Here is a 19,259-nt window from a genome sequence, read left to right on the forward strand (position 1 = left end):
GAAAAATGTTTTAAAAATTGTATTTTTATAACCTACAAATGCATGAAGCTTATTTAATGTGTAATACAAAAAAAAACGTATTTTTATATTTTTCTACAATCACCCTATCACAGAAGAAGAGCCATACCACCAGGCTTCTTCAAACCACCTTCAAATCTGTGTTTTTGTTGATTACACGTAAAATAAAAAATGTTTTAGAAAAAAAATGTTTTCAAATGTACTGTTAAAAATTTAAATTTTTTTATTAGCGCGTATTGGTGCTTTCAGGCGCGGATTAAATTTCAGAAGTCGCGATTTTTGCGGATACGATTTTGAAGTTTTTGTAATAGCCCTGCAAATAAAGTTCTGCCTTTGGAATTGCTTTGCGAATTATTCCATGAGCGATGTCCTGCATTAAAGGCATTTAAGGCATATTTTGTCGTTGGTGACAAAGTATGCCTTAATACGAGTCAATTTCCACAAGTCAGTTTGTTATTACTTAACTTGCTGCCCAGTGCATTAAAAAAGCAAATAGACATCAATGAAAGTATATTTACTAAGCTGTGTTTTAACAGAAACACCCGAAGTTTCAATTTGGTTTCAGTCGACGAAAAATGTTGATATTTTATACGCCTATAAATGATGATAGCAACACCACCACATGATCCATCCAGTCGATCATTATTATAAATAAAAAAGTTTGGATCTCTTTTGAGTTTGAATCCAGGTTTTCAATAAGTTTCCTTTTCCGATTAGAGGTAGTCACAATTTACCCATTACGCATTTAGGTTGATCAAATCGCTATTTTATTAGCTCGGTAATTCCGAAAGGGTGAAATAAATCCCATCCACTAACCGCCAACTAACCAACACCCAAACACCTGAGCTCTGAGCTGGGCATGCGACATCTTTTGGCTGGGTGCCAAAAAATTGACCAACGCGTAGAATAGACAAAGAACCCCAGCCCCAGAGTCGACTAGCGGAGAAAACACTGAATCATTAATAAATAACACACTTTACGCCCGACGACGTACATCACAACCTCCACTCTGCCGCAATAAAACCGCTTCGGCACGATTAAACGATAACAAAAAAGGGTTTGCGGTTAGCCACGCGAAGAAGAAGACTCCATTCGTGTGGGGTTTGGCCGGGTGGGTGTGGTACCGTTTTCACTTACGATTAGAGTGGGTGTGCATTACCCAACAAAACGACGTATGTATGCCGTCGTCTTCTTTGGTAGGTAACTGTCGACTCAAAGTAGGCAACTACCTGACCTGCTGCTGTGTAACTGTTCCGGCGTCGATCGCCGTTCGTTGGTCGAAAGCAGAATAGCTCATCAAGTTATGTGCCATTGTTGTTGTGTGATTTTAGTGCATAGTGTTATAGTACATCTTCACCCCGACAAGCGAATCATATCAAAATTTTATATTATAAATGACGAATTCCATGTCAAATAAATAAATTTTGCACATGTTTTCGTTATGGCAGATTAAGTGTTTTCCATAGAAAAATCGATCATTTCGACTCAAGAATAACCTTTGAAAATGGCCTATTAGTTTTTGCAGGCAATATTTTTGAAAAAATCTAACTCCGAAAATGTTGATTTTGGAAAAAAAAAATGCTCTATGAAGAAGTTGTAGCGAACCATTTGGACTACAAGAAAAAATTATACACTGAAAAATATTATTATTTTTTCATGAAAATAAAAAAAAATAAGACAGTCCCTTAAATGACTTCCTGAAGAAATCATCGAAATAACATCTGAAGGAATTCAAAATCATAAGCAAATACCTGAATTTAGCTCTGATGAAATTCCTGGAAAAAAATCATTAAACAATACATGAAATAATACTACGAGCAGTAATATCTGTCGTAATTAGAGTGTCCCGAGAAAAAATTCCTTTATTTGATAAATTTCGGGATTTCCCGTTTCCTGGGATATAAGATGATATCACGCCTAGTGAATTCCTGGATTGCCGACAAATTACATGGAAACCACTCAATGTTAATGCAAAACAAAGACGTTTTTCTAATACTCAATTTGGTATAACAGAAAAAGCAACATATACAGTATTGGACAAAACATTTGAAACTTTTTCGATGTTCCATACAAAATGATCAACTTTGGTAGGATAGCTCAGCTGTTTATAGATTGATTTTAATTATATTTTCACAGCACGTTAATATTAACAGACACCGGAATATTAACATATGTTCACTTGTAAAAAGTAAGAAAGTTCTACACAAAAATTATCTTCAGAAAACTTGTTCATCTTGTCCAAATCTAAAACTTTGCTGTGAACACCATGAAGCTTTTCCTTTAAATTTTGAAATCACGTAAATTAAAATCATTGAAATTAAACAAAAAATCATTTCAAAAAATCAATCCGTTATTACTTTTGAACACTTGATTGGAAAAATCGCTCAAAAATACATGTTATATAAATTCAAGATATGTCTGAAGAACTGTGAAAATTTTAACCAAATCGGCCAATAAATAACTCAGATCTGAGCCTCCAAAGTTAACAATTTTTTTATGGACAACCATTTGGTATCGAAAAAGTTGCAAATGTATTGTACAATACTGTAGGAAGCAGAATTACTTTAATCTAAAAAAATCTCAATCAGTCAAACATACTTCATTAGTCTAATGGAAGATGTCGTAAGTGCTTTAGGTATCTCTTCAGTTTTGACTTTTAGTACGATTATTTGGCATAAAAGTCATTTGGCATAATGGACTTTTGGCATAATTATTGAAAACTGAGTTAAGAAAAAGTTTTTGTGGATTCTACCCACTTTCCTGTTCATTGTACCCCGTTTGGCATGATGAACGTTTGGAATAATGAGTGTTTTAAACAGCAGCAGATTCAAGTATAATATGTTGTATGTATATAATTTGTAATTTCTTCTGCTCCTTTAAAAATTTGCACCCTGATTTTTTTCTTTGAATATCGTGTTTTTCGAAGCTGTTTACCGAGATTGGCACCACAGAGCACATAGCAATGTTTTTTGACTAATCCTTACCAGACTTCTTCAGAGCACAAAGTAGTGACATAAATTGCCGAACGCAATTAAGATTGTGTTAACAACCAAACCAAACTAAAAAAAATCTTAGAAAGGTCAATTTAAAACATATGATTGGAATGAATTTATGCGCTCTTTTGTCTCATCAAACATCAAAATAAGTGACCTACGGGTCAAACTATTGAAAAACAATCAATTTTTTTTAAAGTGATTTTGAATAATTTAGCTTATTTGCAACAACTTTTGTTCAAGCACTTTTTTTTAGTAACGCCATTTTGACAGTTAAATTGTCGAACAAAGCTGTGGGAAAGGAAGGGTTAATTACTTACGGTGTTTTCGTACCAGTTTGCGATTGTAGTAGTGTTTTATTTTGATTCGTTGTTAAGTCACTTTGTCTCTTCCTATAACAAAGCGGCTAAAGAAGTGATTAGGTTGTAAAAGTTGAAAATCGCACTAACTTCGTTTCGTAATTTTAATGTTCCACCATTCCCACATTTGTGGTGAACATTACAACAAATAGCTTTGTCTAATTTTTTTATAATAACTTAAACCAAAGTTGAAAAGGCTCCCCTGAATCACTTAAATGTAAATATTATGTAACAAAACTAACACCGAAAATAAAGATCATTTAAAGTCAAGTCTAACATTGAATGTTATAGAAGTGAAAATCGAGATGTTTCAGAGTGTGACGTGTAGAATTTCGTCTGCGAAACACTTATGATCGATAAACTGAGTTTGATTATTCTTCTGTCTTGCGGCTGTTAGAGACGAAGTTGGTGGTCTGATGGCTGCCGCTTCTGCTTCATAAGGAGAAGGTCATGGGTTCAATCCCAGGCCCGTCCCTTTCCCCGTACTTTATAGTTGTATATCACTCACTTGCTTCTATCTTCCATTCTAAATATATCACACTCAGACTATTCGTTCATAGCAAACGCTAGAACCAGAGACGGACAAGTAACCGTTTCCTTAACGCTTCCATTCTTCCACGCGCATGTCTTTCCTTATGCCTGATACATAGGCAGTCTGCTAACCATAAAAGCAAACCTCTCTGCCATGCCTCTGCTCTGCAGTCGGACTCCACGGTCTACAGTGGGTCAGTATAAGTGCAACATCATTTCCTCCCACTTCCCCACATTGGTAAGTGCATTGTAAGTGCAGCTGATCTGGCGATACTGGAGTAGCATCCACGGGCGGCCAATCAAGCTCAAGCTTTTCTGCCTTGCGGCTGTTAGAATAAGTTTTCGAGATTTGTATTTGAAGTTGCATGGCTAGTTTGGATGCTAAAACTTTATGCTACCATAAGACGGACTCTACGATGACCATAGTGGATTGGTACAAGTGGAGGTGGGACATTTCGCATAAGGACGTTTGGCATAATGGGAATTATATGCCTTATTTAAAATGCTACCTGTTCTTGTATGAAGCTAATTTATGCGAAATGTCCATTATGCCAAACGTCCTTATGCGAAATGTCCTTATGCGAAACGTCTTAATGTGAAATGGGTCACCCCCGGTATAAGTTTTGGTTCCAATCCCGGGGAAGTTTTGTTTATTTTTATTCAATAATTCAGCTCAGTAATTTTTAAAGATATATTTATAAACTCAAATACGTTTATGAGTAAAAAATATTGTTTTACCTCAATATATATTTATTTTTTCAATATTTTTTGTGTACCGTCGGACGGGGCTACTTTTGATTCCAGGGGCTACTTTGGACAATCACCTTTTGTATATATTAGCAGCGTAAATATTAATCTGACCAATTTTGTGTCTTCAGCACTTTTATTAACCAAAATATGGTCTACCACTAGGCATGATTTTTTTTTGAAACAACATCAACAATAACAGGATAAACAAGGAAACATTTAAAAAAAGCCCGAATAAATATTCACAAGGTATAAAACATTGGCTATACAAACATTGTTTGAATTTTACCCATGTCGTGAAAACTTATTGGGAGCATCACAAAACTATCGAATCGTCATGTTTCATGAAAATCTTGTGATTTGCTTTGCTTAAAATTGTTGTTTTATTAAAATAATTGATCAAAGGTCTTATTTTTGTGACTTTTATTTTATTATAATGTTTTGGTTTTTGTATTTTACAACATAAAAAAATAAAATAAATGTTTGTTAAGTGAATCGACATAAAACACACATATTATAATACGTACCAATGCAAAATTCACAACATAATCTCTAAAAAACTATTTTTCGTCATTCTTCTTCTTCTTCTTTTCTGGCGTTACGTCCCCACTGGGACAGAGCCTGCTTCTCAGCTTAGTGTTCTTATGAGCACTTCCACAGTTATTAACTGAGAGCTTACTGTGCCAATGACCATTTTTGCATGCGTATATCGTGTGGCAGGTACGAAGATACTCTATGCCCTGGGAAGTCGAGAAAATTTCCAACCCGAAAAGATCCTCGACCGGTGGGATTCGAACCCACGACCCTCAGCTTGGTCTTGCTGAATAGCTGCGCGTTTACCGCTACGGCTATCTGGGCCCCATTTTTCGTCATATTTTACATAAATTTGTAGTACAGAACAGTTGCATTCTTCAAATGCTTAAATTAACTACTCTTAAGCCAGCTCTAAACTGCTAAGAAGCTTAAAGCATATTACAAAAGCAAACTTACTTCTTTACGATCTTGCTAAACATTACTTCATAGATTGTGTTTTTAATGAAAATTACTTACTGGTATTAAATTAGTTACCGGTATTAATGTGATCCTTCAACATATCGTTCATATAACAGTAAGAACAGAAAAAAAATAGTTTTGTACATAACTCATTTATCATCGCAGTACCTAGTAGTTACGTCGTTCGTTTATGTCGTTTGTGAAAATCGAGCATTCGTAACTGATAGTTCCTAGTTCCATTTAAGAGGAAGTTGAAAATTTTAGTTTCATAATGCAAACTGAGAATAGTGAATGGCATGTTTCGTTGAAATTTGTTATATATGTGTAATTGATTCTAGCTTTGTAATTTTCTACATCAAGTTTATCAATGAAAAACGTTCAATAACATCACAATGGACGACAATCTATTGAATCAGTTTAAAAGTTATAAAGTAAAATCATGTCATTAGCAAATTGTGAAAATGTCCAAAGTAGCCCCTTTTTTGTATTGAAGGACACACTTTTTTCGTTATTCAAACATTTTTGTTATTTCTTGATGGATTTGCCTCATATTTTGCACATTTGTTACGTACATATACAACTTAAATATAGGCAAAAATTATCAACATCTATCCATAATTCTAAGAGTTACAAATCCTCAAAGTTAAAGAATGTGGAAATAATGTCAAAAGAAGCCCCGTTTGACGGTATTAACGATATTCTGCAGTGTACAATTATCGTTATTCCAACATTTAACAATTTACAACAAGCGCTGTTACAAAAAAATACCACAGCTAAACAACTCATCAAGCTACTTTCAGCTAGTCGGGATATCAAACAAAGACAACTCTAACGTAACTATTTTCATATTGACTAAAGCAGTTCATGAATTTTGTAGCTCAAATTTCCGAAAGGTGCACTTGTGTTTGTAAACATCAACTTTGAAAATTTCTAGCTCAATGCTTCAATTGTGTGTGAACGCGGAATTCAAAAGCTGCCCGCGCACGCGAGTAAATGTTTCGACTCTGCCCATCTGCCGTTGCGGTTACGCGTCAGTTGAATACTTACGCGACCGGGTGGACTTCCCCCTGCCCGATCATCGGGATTTAGCAAAATTTTTACAATCTGAGATGTTTATTTCAAAGCATTCTATTGATTTATTTGACTGGTATCACAAATTTCAGATACTCTTGTATAGAATTTTCAATAAAATGGCATACAATCAATAGAGATTTACTAAGCGGTTATAACAAAATTTTCAATAAATTAGATTTTAAATATTTAATAAATTTTGTTTTGATCTATTATACTACATAAATTCTCAGAAAATATAACAGATTATGTCATATTTTTTTTTTAAGGAATGAGAGAAAACGCATATACATTTTATAATCATAACTGACTACATACTACTCAAAAATATCAAAACATAACAAGCGTGTATATAAATTACAATTGACGATATAATTATGTATTGTTTTATACATTTATGATCGGGTGGGTGGTGTCGTCGTGCGGTTGACGAATAGCAGCACTGACGGGTGTGTAGCAAAGCAAGATTTGCAAGAGTTATCGTTGGATTCGTTCGGCTTGGTAAAACAACGATGTGAATGAATGAAAAGTTGTTTTTTTTTTTTTTCGAATGAAAGAATGACGACGCGGATGTGTGTAAAACAGCGTGTTGTAGCTGTAGAGAGTAACGAAGATAAAAGCTTGACGATGTCCAAATATGTGGCCAGTGTCACAACACAACGGCAGTAAAAGCGGCCAACCAGTGCACTGTGGTCCGAAATAAAAAAAAAATCGGCAAAATCCCACATTCGCAAAGTTTTACTATTCTTAGCCATGAACAGTTGTTTGGTACTTGATTTGGGGTAGAAGGCCCGTGTGTTTCCTCGTACTTTGTAGTTGTATCATCCACTCGCTTCTATCTTCCACTCTTTATCTATCACACTTAAACGATTCGTTCATAGCAATCGCTAGAACCAGAGAAGGACTAGAAACCGTTTCCCTACACTTCCATTCTTCCATTATTATAGCGCGGCTTTCTTTACGCCTGATACATAGGCAATCTGCTAACCAAAAGCAATCCTCTCTGCATTAAAATTTGCTTACCCTTATACCATCCCGCATGAACTAGCGTAGATTCAGGGGTATATACGATCTGCATTCTAACGTGGCAGGCGCCATCGTTGCCTAAAAATAGAAGATCACCATCACTTACACACTGAGGTATCTGTTAGTCCCAAGCAGTCATCTGGTTGGTTCCTTGTGTAAGTGCAGCTAATCAGGCGATACTGTAGTAGCAACCACGGGCGGCCAATCAAGCTCAAGCTTATAAAACTATTGAAAATGAAAAATATTTGAAATTAGTTTTATGCAATCTTTTCGAAAAACGGGACCTCTGTGTAGTGGTGGAAAGATGCGATGGGGACAGTTGGGAAAAAGCCGCTAGAAATACCCATTGGAGTTATATATTTGATGGACAAATTTAACAAACCCCCAACGCAACGAAGAGAAGATTTTGCTCACTGGACGAGGTCCCGCAGTCTGACACATGTCGGTGCAGATTGGAACTCGCCTCAATCCGTGCAGTGAAAGTCAACCAGAGCTGACAAATGCGATTTCTGCTGTGCGTTCGTATACATACATGCATATCTACATTTAGTGAGCTGTCACTACAAATGCGTTTTGATTGTAGCCGTCGCGTAAGCCGAGGTTGTTTGGCATGATGGAAGTTTTACTACGTTTTCATGTGCTGCTATTGTCAGTGAATTCCGATGCGTCGCTGACTTGCAATGAGGAAAGTTGTTAACTTTGATGCGTATTTCGATATTATTAAGCAGTATACGTGCGGAAGTAAAATTTCGTTGCCGGTAGTAATTCTTCTTGGGCACCGTCTTGGAAAACAACCTCTTTGATGCTCACTTTTATGAATATAGTAATTACCATGAGCTAAAGGAAGGGTGAATCTCTGAATTCACAACTTCCTTCCAAAAAAGTGATTTTTAAAACTGTCACTAAACGTGGCAAATATGGAAGAAAGGGCATTTCTCCGAAATGCGCGCTTTCTTCCAAGGGTGAAATAGTTAATGTTGATAATTTCATCGAAATGAGCAATCAGTTCGAAGCTTTAGACCAATTTTTCGAACTTCAAATCGATGCAGCCTCTAGCCCAGGCTCTTTGATTCAAGTGAGGAAACAAATAGTGCCGCCAATCGTGATCAGTTGTTCCGAATTTGGAGGATTAAGGCAGGAGATCTTGAACTCAATTAGGGGAATCCAAGTTTCCTTCCAAATCGCAAAGAAAGTAGACTGGCGCGTTTTGTTGGAAACTCTTAAAGATCGCGAACTACTTCTCAAGCATCTAGAAGAGAAGAAGCACATTGTTTTACTTATGATGAAAAAACTGAACTCTTGTAAAATGTCGCCTTGAAAAGTCCTCCAAGTGACTATAAGCCACCTGAAGAGATCAAAAATGGGTCAAATGACTTTCTTGGATTTTTGCCAGTCCATCTCATTATGTAAAAGTAGGATGGACTTTCCCAAGAATATTAATTAATTCACTTTAACAAACGTGTTCTAAATAATATAAAAGTTTTAGAAAAAAAAAATGCAAGGCTTATGTTCGACGCTCATGTGACATTAGAACATTTCCAGAAACCTGGAGGAAATTTCCAGAACCCTACTCAGTGCCGTCGGTGCCAAAAGTGGGGTCATGATACCAAACATTGCCGCATGGATGTTAATGCATGATTTGCGAAGGTTCTTCTCACGCTAAGGGGTCGTGCACAAATTACGTCACGCTCCAAGGGGGGAGGGGGTCAAGCCAAGCGTGACAAGCCTTACAAAATTTTCAGGGGGTCGAAAAAGTTGAAATTTAGCGTGACATAATTTGTGTACCATCCCTAAGGACGCTGTCCTGTGAAGGAAGATTCCAAAAAGTTTGTATGCGCAAATTGCGGGGGCAACCATAGTCTAACTTTTGGGAATGCCCTTCGCGCAAACGAATCCTTGAGGTTCGTAGCAGGCAGATGAACGGCAACGTTTTTCGTAGCCGTAGGCAGAATCTTCAACAATGCTCATTTTTTTAGTTAGCGATCGCTTGCTCAATACATATGTTAATGCATGAATGAAAGGAACCACTAGGTAATTAGACGGCGAAGCTTCCAATTTCGAAGGTTGTATCGCACTTTTCACATATTGGTCTATACTTGATAACACATTCCATGAAAATATTATTTACTAAACAATCAATCTAACTTGTTTCCATTATCTGCTTTCCATTCCAGTGACACTCCTATTCGGGCCCGTTTAGTGTAAACTCCACTGGTGTCAGCGACAACAGTCCACGGAGCGACCCAATCACCCAATCGTGTGTGGATTCAGTTTAGTGCATAGAAGCCGAGAGAGGCGAATGTATGTGTGTATCAATAATATATTTTCGTAAATGGTCCCGGAAGCGAAGAAATTTCCAGCCAAAATCGAGCGCGCGCGCGTCCGAAAGTGTCTCTGTCTCTGTGTAATCAATGGCCAATTTTAATCGCAAGGTGAAAAGTTTAAGTCCCAATGTCGTAAAGTGTAGTGTCCCGTTGTGTTTTTGTTGTGATGATTACCTCGTGATGGATGGACGAGGATGATGATGATGATGATGTGAGAGGGGTTAAGAAATAAGGAAGAAAGAGAGCGAAATAAAACTGCAAAGCTCTTATCAGAGGCAGTGTGTTGGAAATAATATGCACCTATCAGTAACCCAGTCAGGCAGCAGTACGAAGACAACGACGACGACGAAGACTACGACTACAAGCGCACCACCGGCAGCTAGCTACAACACGCAAAGCGCACAGTCCGGCCAACAGAATCCCCCGGAAAGCCAATATTACCGGAATCAGCAGCAGCGGGATTTGGCCGCCAGGACCCAGGCTGGCACGAGTGGCGGTGATAACCAAGGTCACCGTCAACAGCAGCAACACCACCAACAACAACACCATGGTGCAATCATAACTACAGAATGTGATACTGAAGCGGAGGTGAGTCACGCGATAGGTCGCACATGGGGGTAACAGGACCAATTTCATGGGAAATATTTTAAAGTCATTCAAATAGTCTGTTGAGCATGGGCTGTTCATGAGCATGGATGACCGTTTCGTAATTGCAATCCTTGATTGACCAGAGCAATCGAAGTTGCACAAAGATTAAATGATTGGGCTTGGACAATTGAGAGATCAAACCCTTCTTTATAAAGTCGCTTCAATAGCATGTTCTACATGTACACTGTACTGTACATTGTACAGTCGACTCTCCATAACTCGATATTCAAGGGACCATCGACTTATAGAATTAACGAGTTTTAGAATATAGACACAAAAAATCAAAGAATCAAAGGATCAAATTTCTGTACTTCCAATACATTTATGATCAATTCTGTAAGAAAGCAATATTATTTTGATGGTAATATTTTTAAAACTATATCTATAAAACTTTTTTGGAAGTGCTCGAAAAATCATTTTATTTTTACTGACAATCAATATATGTTGTTTTCATGTTTTTGAAACTTTTATTACAACTTGCAAGTATTCATACACCTCTAAACAATTAGTCCAAGTTTCCTCGAATGGAAAGGCTTTCTAAATAGATATCAGGTATGGAGAGAAATTTACCTCTCACGTGACATCGATTTGTGGAGATATCGAGTTATGGAAATATTAACTTATGGAGAGTACGGTGTATGGAAATTTGAAGGGACCGAAAAATCCATCGAGTTATAGAATATCGAGTTGTGGAGAGCCGATAAGCTATAAAAGCTTAAACTTTATTGTTTTAACATATTTTAAACTACTAATTTCATAGTTCCGTTTTGATTCATATAACGGACACTTAAGGCCTCAGTGAAGTATAACCCGATCTATTGTGCACTGAAAACAGCTTGAGTTAAGCGTATACATCAGGTTGCTATGGCATTGACTAGGTGTTTACGTCATTTCATGCATATAGTCGTTCATTAAATTAAATTGTTTATTCAGATTAACCCTCAAAAGGCGTGTACGACTTTCTGGAACTCTTTTACTTATATCGTGTGACTAAGTTGATCAGTTCACAAAATTCTAGTTTTGTGTAGGGGATTAGTTGCAGCACGAAGTTTTGGATACCGGTCCCGAGCAGAAGAAAATAACTACTGAATACCAAATTGAGGTATTCCATTCCAGATTTCCAATACCTACAACCTGAATGAGGTATGAATGAGCCCTGCATAAGAGGTAAAATAACTCAAATAATACCTTCAGCATATTCTACAAATACCAAGCTGATAATTAGATCAGCTATTGTAATACCTAAATAATACTTGATGGATTTTCATATAAAAGTGATTTTTTTTTTCAAAAATTGTTCAATACCTCCAGCAGTCCTCAATACCGTCGAATACCAAAATGAAGTATTTTTATTTGTTTTAAACATTTTTTTTTTTCAAATACCATTATAATACCAAAATGAGGTATTTCGGATGTATTCGGATGTATTCATGTGAAAGTATATTATTATAGTATGTATCAAGTATTGCGAGCTCATGTAGAACATTCTGGAACCACGATAATAACTAGGCCATCTGGCAAGTTCAGATACAGCAGGCCGTTGTTGCATGTTCAGATACAGGAGGCAAATATTGACTTCCAAACTGTTTCATAAAAAAACATTTTTACTCGACAAAAGATAGCCAACGGATGCCGTTTTGGTCATTTTAAATACAGTTGAACCTTTTAAGTTCAACTGCAAAACCCCGTTTCTAATTCCAGAAGACCCATTTTTGTCATTAAAACATCAAATAACACTGTTTTAGTAAATTGGAATTTATAAAAGTTTGAAAATTTTGAACGAATTCTGCCTCCAATATTCTGAGCTTTGTTCAGTAGCTCCGGTATTTTGTTCCGAAATACAAATTGATATTTTTGAGAAAGAATTACCTTGTGGCACAAAAGTTGCAATTTAAAGGATATTCTCGTCATGAGAAATATAAAATTCAACTGGTTCATAAAGATAATCTATCGGAAGCTAAATTTGAGCATTTAGAATACGGCTAATTCTATACTTGAACTCAGGTTCGGTAACAATGTTCCACTTTTTGATTTCAAAAGATCAATGTTTTTTGTTATTCTGGGATGGTTCGTTGGTTGAATCCTTAAATCATTTCAATAAGAATCCTGAAAGGAAAACAAATGATAATCCTGAAGGAAGCTGAATCATGAACGGATTCTGATAAGAAACCTAGAGGACTTCTAATGAAATCCCTGGAAGGTTGTACACTAGTACCGATTTTGCTACGCAAGACCAGCGTAGCTCTATATATTTAGCGTGTAAAATAAAAGGTATATATTCCATCAGTCACCATGGGTTAATCACTACACATAGAAAATCCACAGAACAACAGAACATCTGCAGTAGCAAGTGTCATTATTTGCTCACATTCGCCGTTTGGTACATACCCGTTCTCATCTCCCATATCACAGATCGGGATCGATCAGAGAGTGAGTCTGAGAAAGCAGGAATCGCGGTACTCAGAATTATAAGTCAACCATACCATATTCGAAGACGTATCATTGCCGGAAGTCGTGCTTACTACGGACTCCACAAGACCTTGCGGTCTGGTAAACTTCACTTCCGTACTAAGTGTACCATGTACAAGACGCTAATAAGACCGGTAGTCCTCTATGGGCATGAGACGTGGACAATGCTCGAAGAGGACCTCCAAGCGCTAGGAGTTTTTGAACGACGTGTGCTCAGGACGATCTTCGGCGGAGTATGTGAGAACGGCGTATGGAGGAGAAGAATGAACCAGGAGCTTGCGCGACTCTACGGTGAACCCAGTATCCAGAAGGTCGCCAAAGCTGGAAGGGTACGATGGGCGGGACACGTTGTGAGAATGCCGGACAACAATCCCGCAAAAATGGTGTTCACCTCAAATCCGGCCGGTACAAGACGAAGGGGAGCACAACGAGCTAGGTGGTTTGACCAAGAGGAACAGGATCTTGGAAGTGTGGGGCAATCGAAAAATTGGAGGATAGCAGCCATGGACCGAGTGAGTTGGCGTAACTTTGTGGCGCAGGTCATGTCTTGAAGGACGTAGGTTTCAGTAACCCGTCATAAGGAAGATTTTCTCATGAGTCTAGCTATATTCTCCTTATCACCACCCGCTGAGCGATCGAACTGCACTCACTAATATTCCCGATGGATCATACATTGATATTTTTTAGCCTGACTAACAGAACACTAGTGGTGAGGTGTGGTTCCTTAAAATTGATGAAGTGTAGAGGTTACCATAAGCCATAAGCCGTTCCAGTTATGAAATTTCATCGGATGTAAGGATGGCGGAATAAAGTTAAAATTATTACTGGGATCGGCCTTTCTCTCAATCCAAAAATTGTGATGGCGATCAATCGCTTTGCCGGACGGTCTGGAGACGCGATATCTCACCATGTCCGCTGCATTGGCCAGTTTCTGGAGATTCCGGTTTGGTACCGGTGAGCATGACTCCTTTTGCTCTAAATGACCATCTGCTACCGCCGTGGGATACACACACAAAACTGACAACATACCCGTCTCAGGCGACCTTTCCCTGGGAAGCTTTCTGATGAACATCCTGGCAGGTTTCTGATAAGAATTCTGGAAGGTTTCTGATAAGAATTCTGAAAGGTTTCTGATACGAATCCTGGACGTTTCTGAAAAGAATCCTGGACGGTTTCTGATGAAAATCATGGACGGCTGCTGGTGACAATACTGGAGGGTTTCTGATGAAAGTCCAAGTAGGATTCTGATGAGTCATATTTTAATGACCTGGAAAAATTGTGATGGAAATCCTGATTTCAGATGAGATCTCTGCAATGTTACCGATGAGAATCCTTGGAAGCATAGATAAGAATACTGGAAACATTTTTGAACGATTATGATGACAACCCAGGATGGATTATGTTGAACATACATGAAGAATTCTGATTAATATCCAAGGAAAATTCTGATAAGAACCCAGATTATTGGAAAAAATTCGGTAAGAATCCTGGAAGGATTTTGATTAGAATTCTAGAAGGATTCTTGTGTGATTTCTGGAAGGATTTGGATAATAATGCTGTTAGGATTCTGTTGCGATTTAAAAGATTCTGATGAGAATCCTGGATGAATTCTGATAAGAATCTTGGAAGGTTTCTGTTGAGAACTCTGGATGAACTCTGGAATGGATGAAATTCTGGGAGGATTCTGAAGAAAATCCTGGGAAGAATTCTGATGCCAATTCTGCGAAGGTTCTGATGAGAATACTGATAGGATTCTAATTAAAATCCTGAGAAGATTATGATAATGACCCTAGAATTTTAAACAGAACTTCTGAATTTTAATGAAAAACTTGAGACCAGTTCTATAGAGTCTATTATTGATCCTAAGAGGATTCTGATGCGAATCTCAAGAGGATGCTAATGAGAATTCTGAGAGGGTACTGAAAAAAAATTCGAGAAGGTTCTGATGAAAATCCTGAGAGAATTCTGAAAAGAACCTTGAAAGAATTTTAATGAAAATACTGCGAGGAATCTGATGTGAATTCGTACCTGCCACACAATATACGAATGCGAAAATGGCAACTTTGGCAAAGAAAGCTCTCAGTTAATAGCTGTGGAAGTGCTCGTATGATGAACGATTATATGGATGAATTGACGTAAACGCTAGGTCACTGTCATAGCAAGTTGGTTTAAACGCTGAACTATCCGAATAAACACTCTGCAAACTGGGTGTTTCTTCGGATAAGTTGGTGTATGTGCTCATGCAAATCCGTTTCCCTCTTGTATTTCAAAAATTTCAGAACAAATGAGCGCTGTTCGCATGTCCAACCAGTGTATTATTAGGTAAAAAATGCATATTAATGAAAAAATGCATTTTGGGCATATTGGTACTTACGTCGACTAGGGTAGGTGTACCAATTATGGATGCAATATGTCAACAGTAGTAATAAAAATCAAGTTGTAACCGCGTTTCTAAAACGCAAGCATGACTTGTTGGTGTCAATTACTAGTTTTAAGCCTTGCGAATCTGTTGATTTAAACAGTTTTAGTACTAAATTGACTTTAAGCTTCTAAAAATGGATTTTAAAAAGCGTTGTCTTTGTACCAATTATGGCAATAGCGTTCCTAGCATTCGACATAAAAGTGTACCAATTATGGACTATCGAATATTTGCACGAAATGAACTCAAACGCCATGAAGAGCGAATGATAATGCAACGCTTATATGTAATGAAGATAACGCTCATAAAATTTCCAAAAATTTTGGGTTAAATATATGTTAAATCAATTTTTTGCAATGGGTTCATGGGAGAAAATTATTTTTGAAAAAGAAGTCAAAATGTAGTGTAAATGCAAATTATGATACAAAACAGCATTAATGATCTCATATTACCTTTCCAGTGCCAATTTTTAACGAAAAAAGAGGGAAAATTCAAAAATCGAGTGTCGCTGAAAACCCCTCTCTATCATGAAATTAGCATCTTCCGCTCGCGAACGTTTTCGAACGTGTGATTGAAAAATCTTAGTAATTGAGTACAAAACATGAAGATAATGCCTTACCGAACCGTCCCGTCGTGGAAGTCACCAGTAAAATAGCTTTACTTCTTTTATTTTACTGATCAAAAAATGTAAACAAACCGCCTCCAGACTATTGCCATAATTGGGCTCTCATACACTCTTTGTACCAGTTATCGACATAGTGGAAATAACACGATTTCCAACTTAAAACAGTAGAATTGATTGCATACCAGCTAAATTTATTCATTTGTTCTCACTAGGTAACATATATTCATCGGTTGAAACAGTCTATCCGGATGAAAACATACATTTCGTAACGGAGGTCCCTTAGCCAACTGCTAAGAAGGTGACATATATGTGAGGCAAAATTTTCAAATGTTCATTTTTCGAAGCTTATTGCACGAATGTTCTTTTCAAGGTTTAGTTACCATCAAAAACAAATAGTTTAATCATTCCTGTGAATATAAGCCATTATAGTCTAGTGAAACAATAAGAAAAATCTCTTTTTGTTCCCACTATTGCCATAATTGGTACTATAGCCATAATTGGTACTTCTACCCTATACGAATTAAAAAAAAACCTTTTTTATTAAATAATCCGATAGATCGTGTTCTTACTCCTGCTTTGGCAAATGTTCCCGTTCAAATAACGGTTATGCATATCATATTCGAACTTTATTTTTAAAATTGGGTCCAAACCTGAACCTTGAACCCGTAATGCTCAGTTTCTTTTCATTTCATCGTATCTATCCTTATTTTGACAAATTATGCCATCATACCCTATGTTAATTTGTCCGTGTTCTCTAGTGAACTATAGAATAAACTATTTTTGATAAACAACTTGTTTTCAAACCACTATCGCCAACATTTATATGTCCACAACCATGTGTCGAATTATTTGTGAAAAGTACTTGCAATTTATTGTGATACAAATAATGCTAAATATATCTTCAAAATTCGGCTCCGTCATGCTCTCTGGCAACCAACAAAAAATGCGAAAAATTTCTAAACATGGACTATAGCCATGTTTTTTAGCAGGTTACTGTTTAAAATGCTTGTTTGTGTAATGAAGTTAAACAGAAGTCTTTCGATTCCGTTGCATGCTCCTGTGGGATGAGCGAAGGAATCAAGTCCAATCGTGTTCGGTTCGCGTTGTGCGAGTGTGAAAAGATATTCGTGTTCAGTCGAGGATGGGTTACCAACTGGTGAGCTCGTTTCAAACTATGGATGGTTCGTCACTACAAGTGTCGGCTTGAACTCTTATTACTGTTTCAAATAGTATTATACATACATACCATTCTATTTTGGTCATTAGAAAACAAAAAACCTCTGAACAGTGCGACATTGTTGACGTACTTTTTTAATATTCTACTTATATGTTCCATTATATTTTCATTGCAAGATAAAAATTACAAACTAGTTTTAAGTAAGAGTCGTATTTTTCCTCCTCATCCATGGATCGCATCACCGACCTAAGGTGATTCGCAGATCTTGTTCCTCCCTCACTAATCAACACCCTTTCCGTGGTGATTGTGGAGATGCACAGCTATTCTCGACTCTAGAAGCAACAAATCACTACACACTAACATCCCTTCTCCATCCCAACTGACAGTAAGGACTTATCCGGCACCGTTATTGATTAATAATGTGATAGCTGTTAAAATGTGCACTTCGAAAGTAAGCTGAAAGTCCTATCCCTTATTAATTTGGATCGAAGTACAATTCTTACCAGTTCCGATCAATCACGGAGTAGCAACCATTGGCATATACAGTTAATCTAAGCTATGCTATGCTATGGAATTTCCAACGGATTCTTAACTATTTTCAACGGTATCTTAAGAACTAACGGAAGTATCCTTGCAAAACATATGGGTTCTCGTGTAACCCTAAGATTCAATAGCAATAGCGTGATTCTGATAATCTTCGCGAATTTTGAAAATTTCTAAAAGAAAGATATAAGACAGCGGTTTCCAAACTTTTTGAAGCTGTGATCATCTTTGAAGTTCTGCAAAACCCCCCCCCCTGCACCTCCTTGTAATGATAGTTTATGGAAAGTTTCAAAGATTTCATTACTAATAAAAAATATGACACATTCCACGCACATCTACGCCAGGATATCAAAAATTCAAACTCTGAAATATTTCCAAAGCTATGCAGAACATGAAAGACAATATGTTGAATTGCATAAAAAACATAAATTTGATTGAAAATACAGTGAAAAACATACCTGAAAAGTTATATAAAGTTTGTATAATTTATTGGTGAGAAATTGAGACATTAAACAACTTTTTCATAATAACCCTGTATCATAGTTTATCAAGTGTAATATTATTGTCTTATCCGTTGACTAGAAGGGTATTAGATGACATTGTTATGTGCGGGTTTAATTTTTTCAAACAAATTATTGGTTCTTTGAAAACGTATTTTTTCAAATAGTCACATTATTATGGTGTCGCGTTACAAAAATAGCCTTATTTTTGACATTGTAAAATAAATACTTCTTATAGAACTCTTATATTTTGGATTCTCTTCCTACTACGTGTTTCCATAAAAAAAGATTTAAAATCGGACCATTCTTCGAAAAGTTACACTAGGTGCAAAGTTTTGGTGTCGCGTTACGTAAATTTTCACCGTAAATTTTGAGGATTAAACTACAAATTTCAAAATGCTCGTTCTTAGCAATGCTACAACCGATTTTCGAAATTTTTGATTTTTAGTAGATGGAAATAGTTATACTAGCTTTCAGTGTTGGTGCCACCCCACTAAAACCCTCCCCGTTTGTGTACAATGTGGGTATGTCTGTTTTCTCTTGTTTTTCACTCAAATCTGATCAAGTAGCTCTGGTTTTTAATGGCTAGTGACCCAAATCTTATCAGACAGGTGCCGTTTAGTGCAGGAATAGTCTCTTACATGTTGTGGAATACTTGGCTTCGATGGTAAACAACGTGGTTCTCCAGCGGATAATCCGTAATATCCGTAAAAATGGTCAATTCATGAAAATAATCCAAGACAGTTTTTTTTTGCAAACTCACCAGAACTCCTTATTATAAAACGCAATAGATTATTTGAATTGTTCATAGACCTA

General features: G+C 36.8%; 1 protein-coding gene across 9 annotated transcripts in view; it reads left to right on the forward strand.

The window, feature by feature from the left end:
- The window catches only part of LOC5579293, a 232,944-nt gene that overhangs the window by 76,806 nt on the left and 136,879 nt on the right, over window positions 1-19,259 (forward strand). For all 9 annotated transcript variants that reach the window (XM_021855882.1, XM_021855873.1, XM_021855880.1 and 6 more), the window contains one exon: window positions 9,913-10,650. In XM_021855882.1, coding sequence (XP_021711574.1) covers window positions 10,357-10,650 — 294 coding nt within the window. In that variant the 5' untranslated portion in view covers window positions 9,913-10,356. The remainder of the gene's footprint in view (window positions 1-9,912; window positions 10,651-19,259) is intronic.

Source organism: Aedes aegypti, chromosome 3 (genome assembly GCF_002204515.2).
Source record: "Aedes aegypti strain LVP_AGWG chromosome 3, AaegL5.0 Primary Assembly, whole genome shotgun sequence".
NCBI classification, from domain to species: Eukaryota; Metazoa; Arthropoda; class Insecta; order Diptera; family Culicidae; genus Aedes; species Aedes aegypti.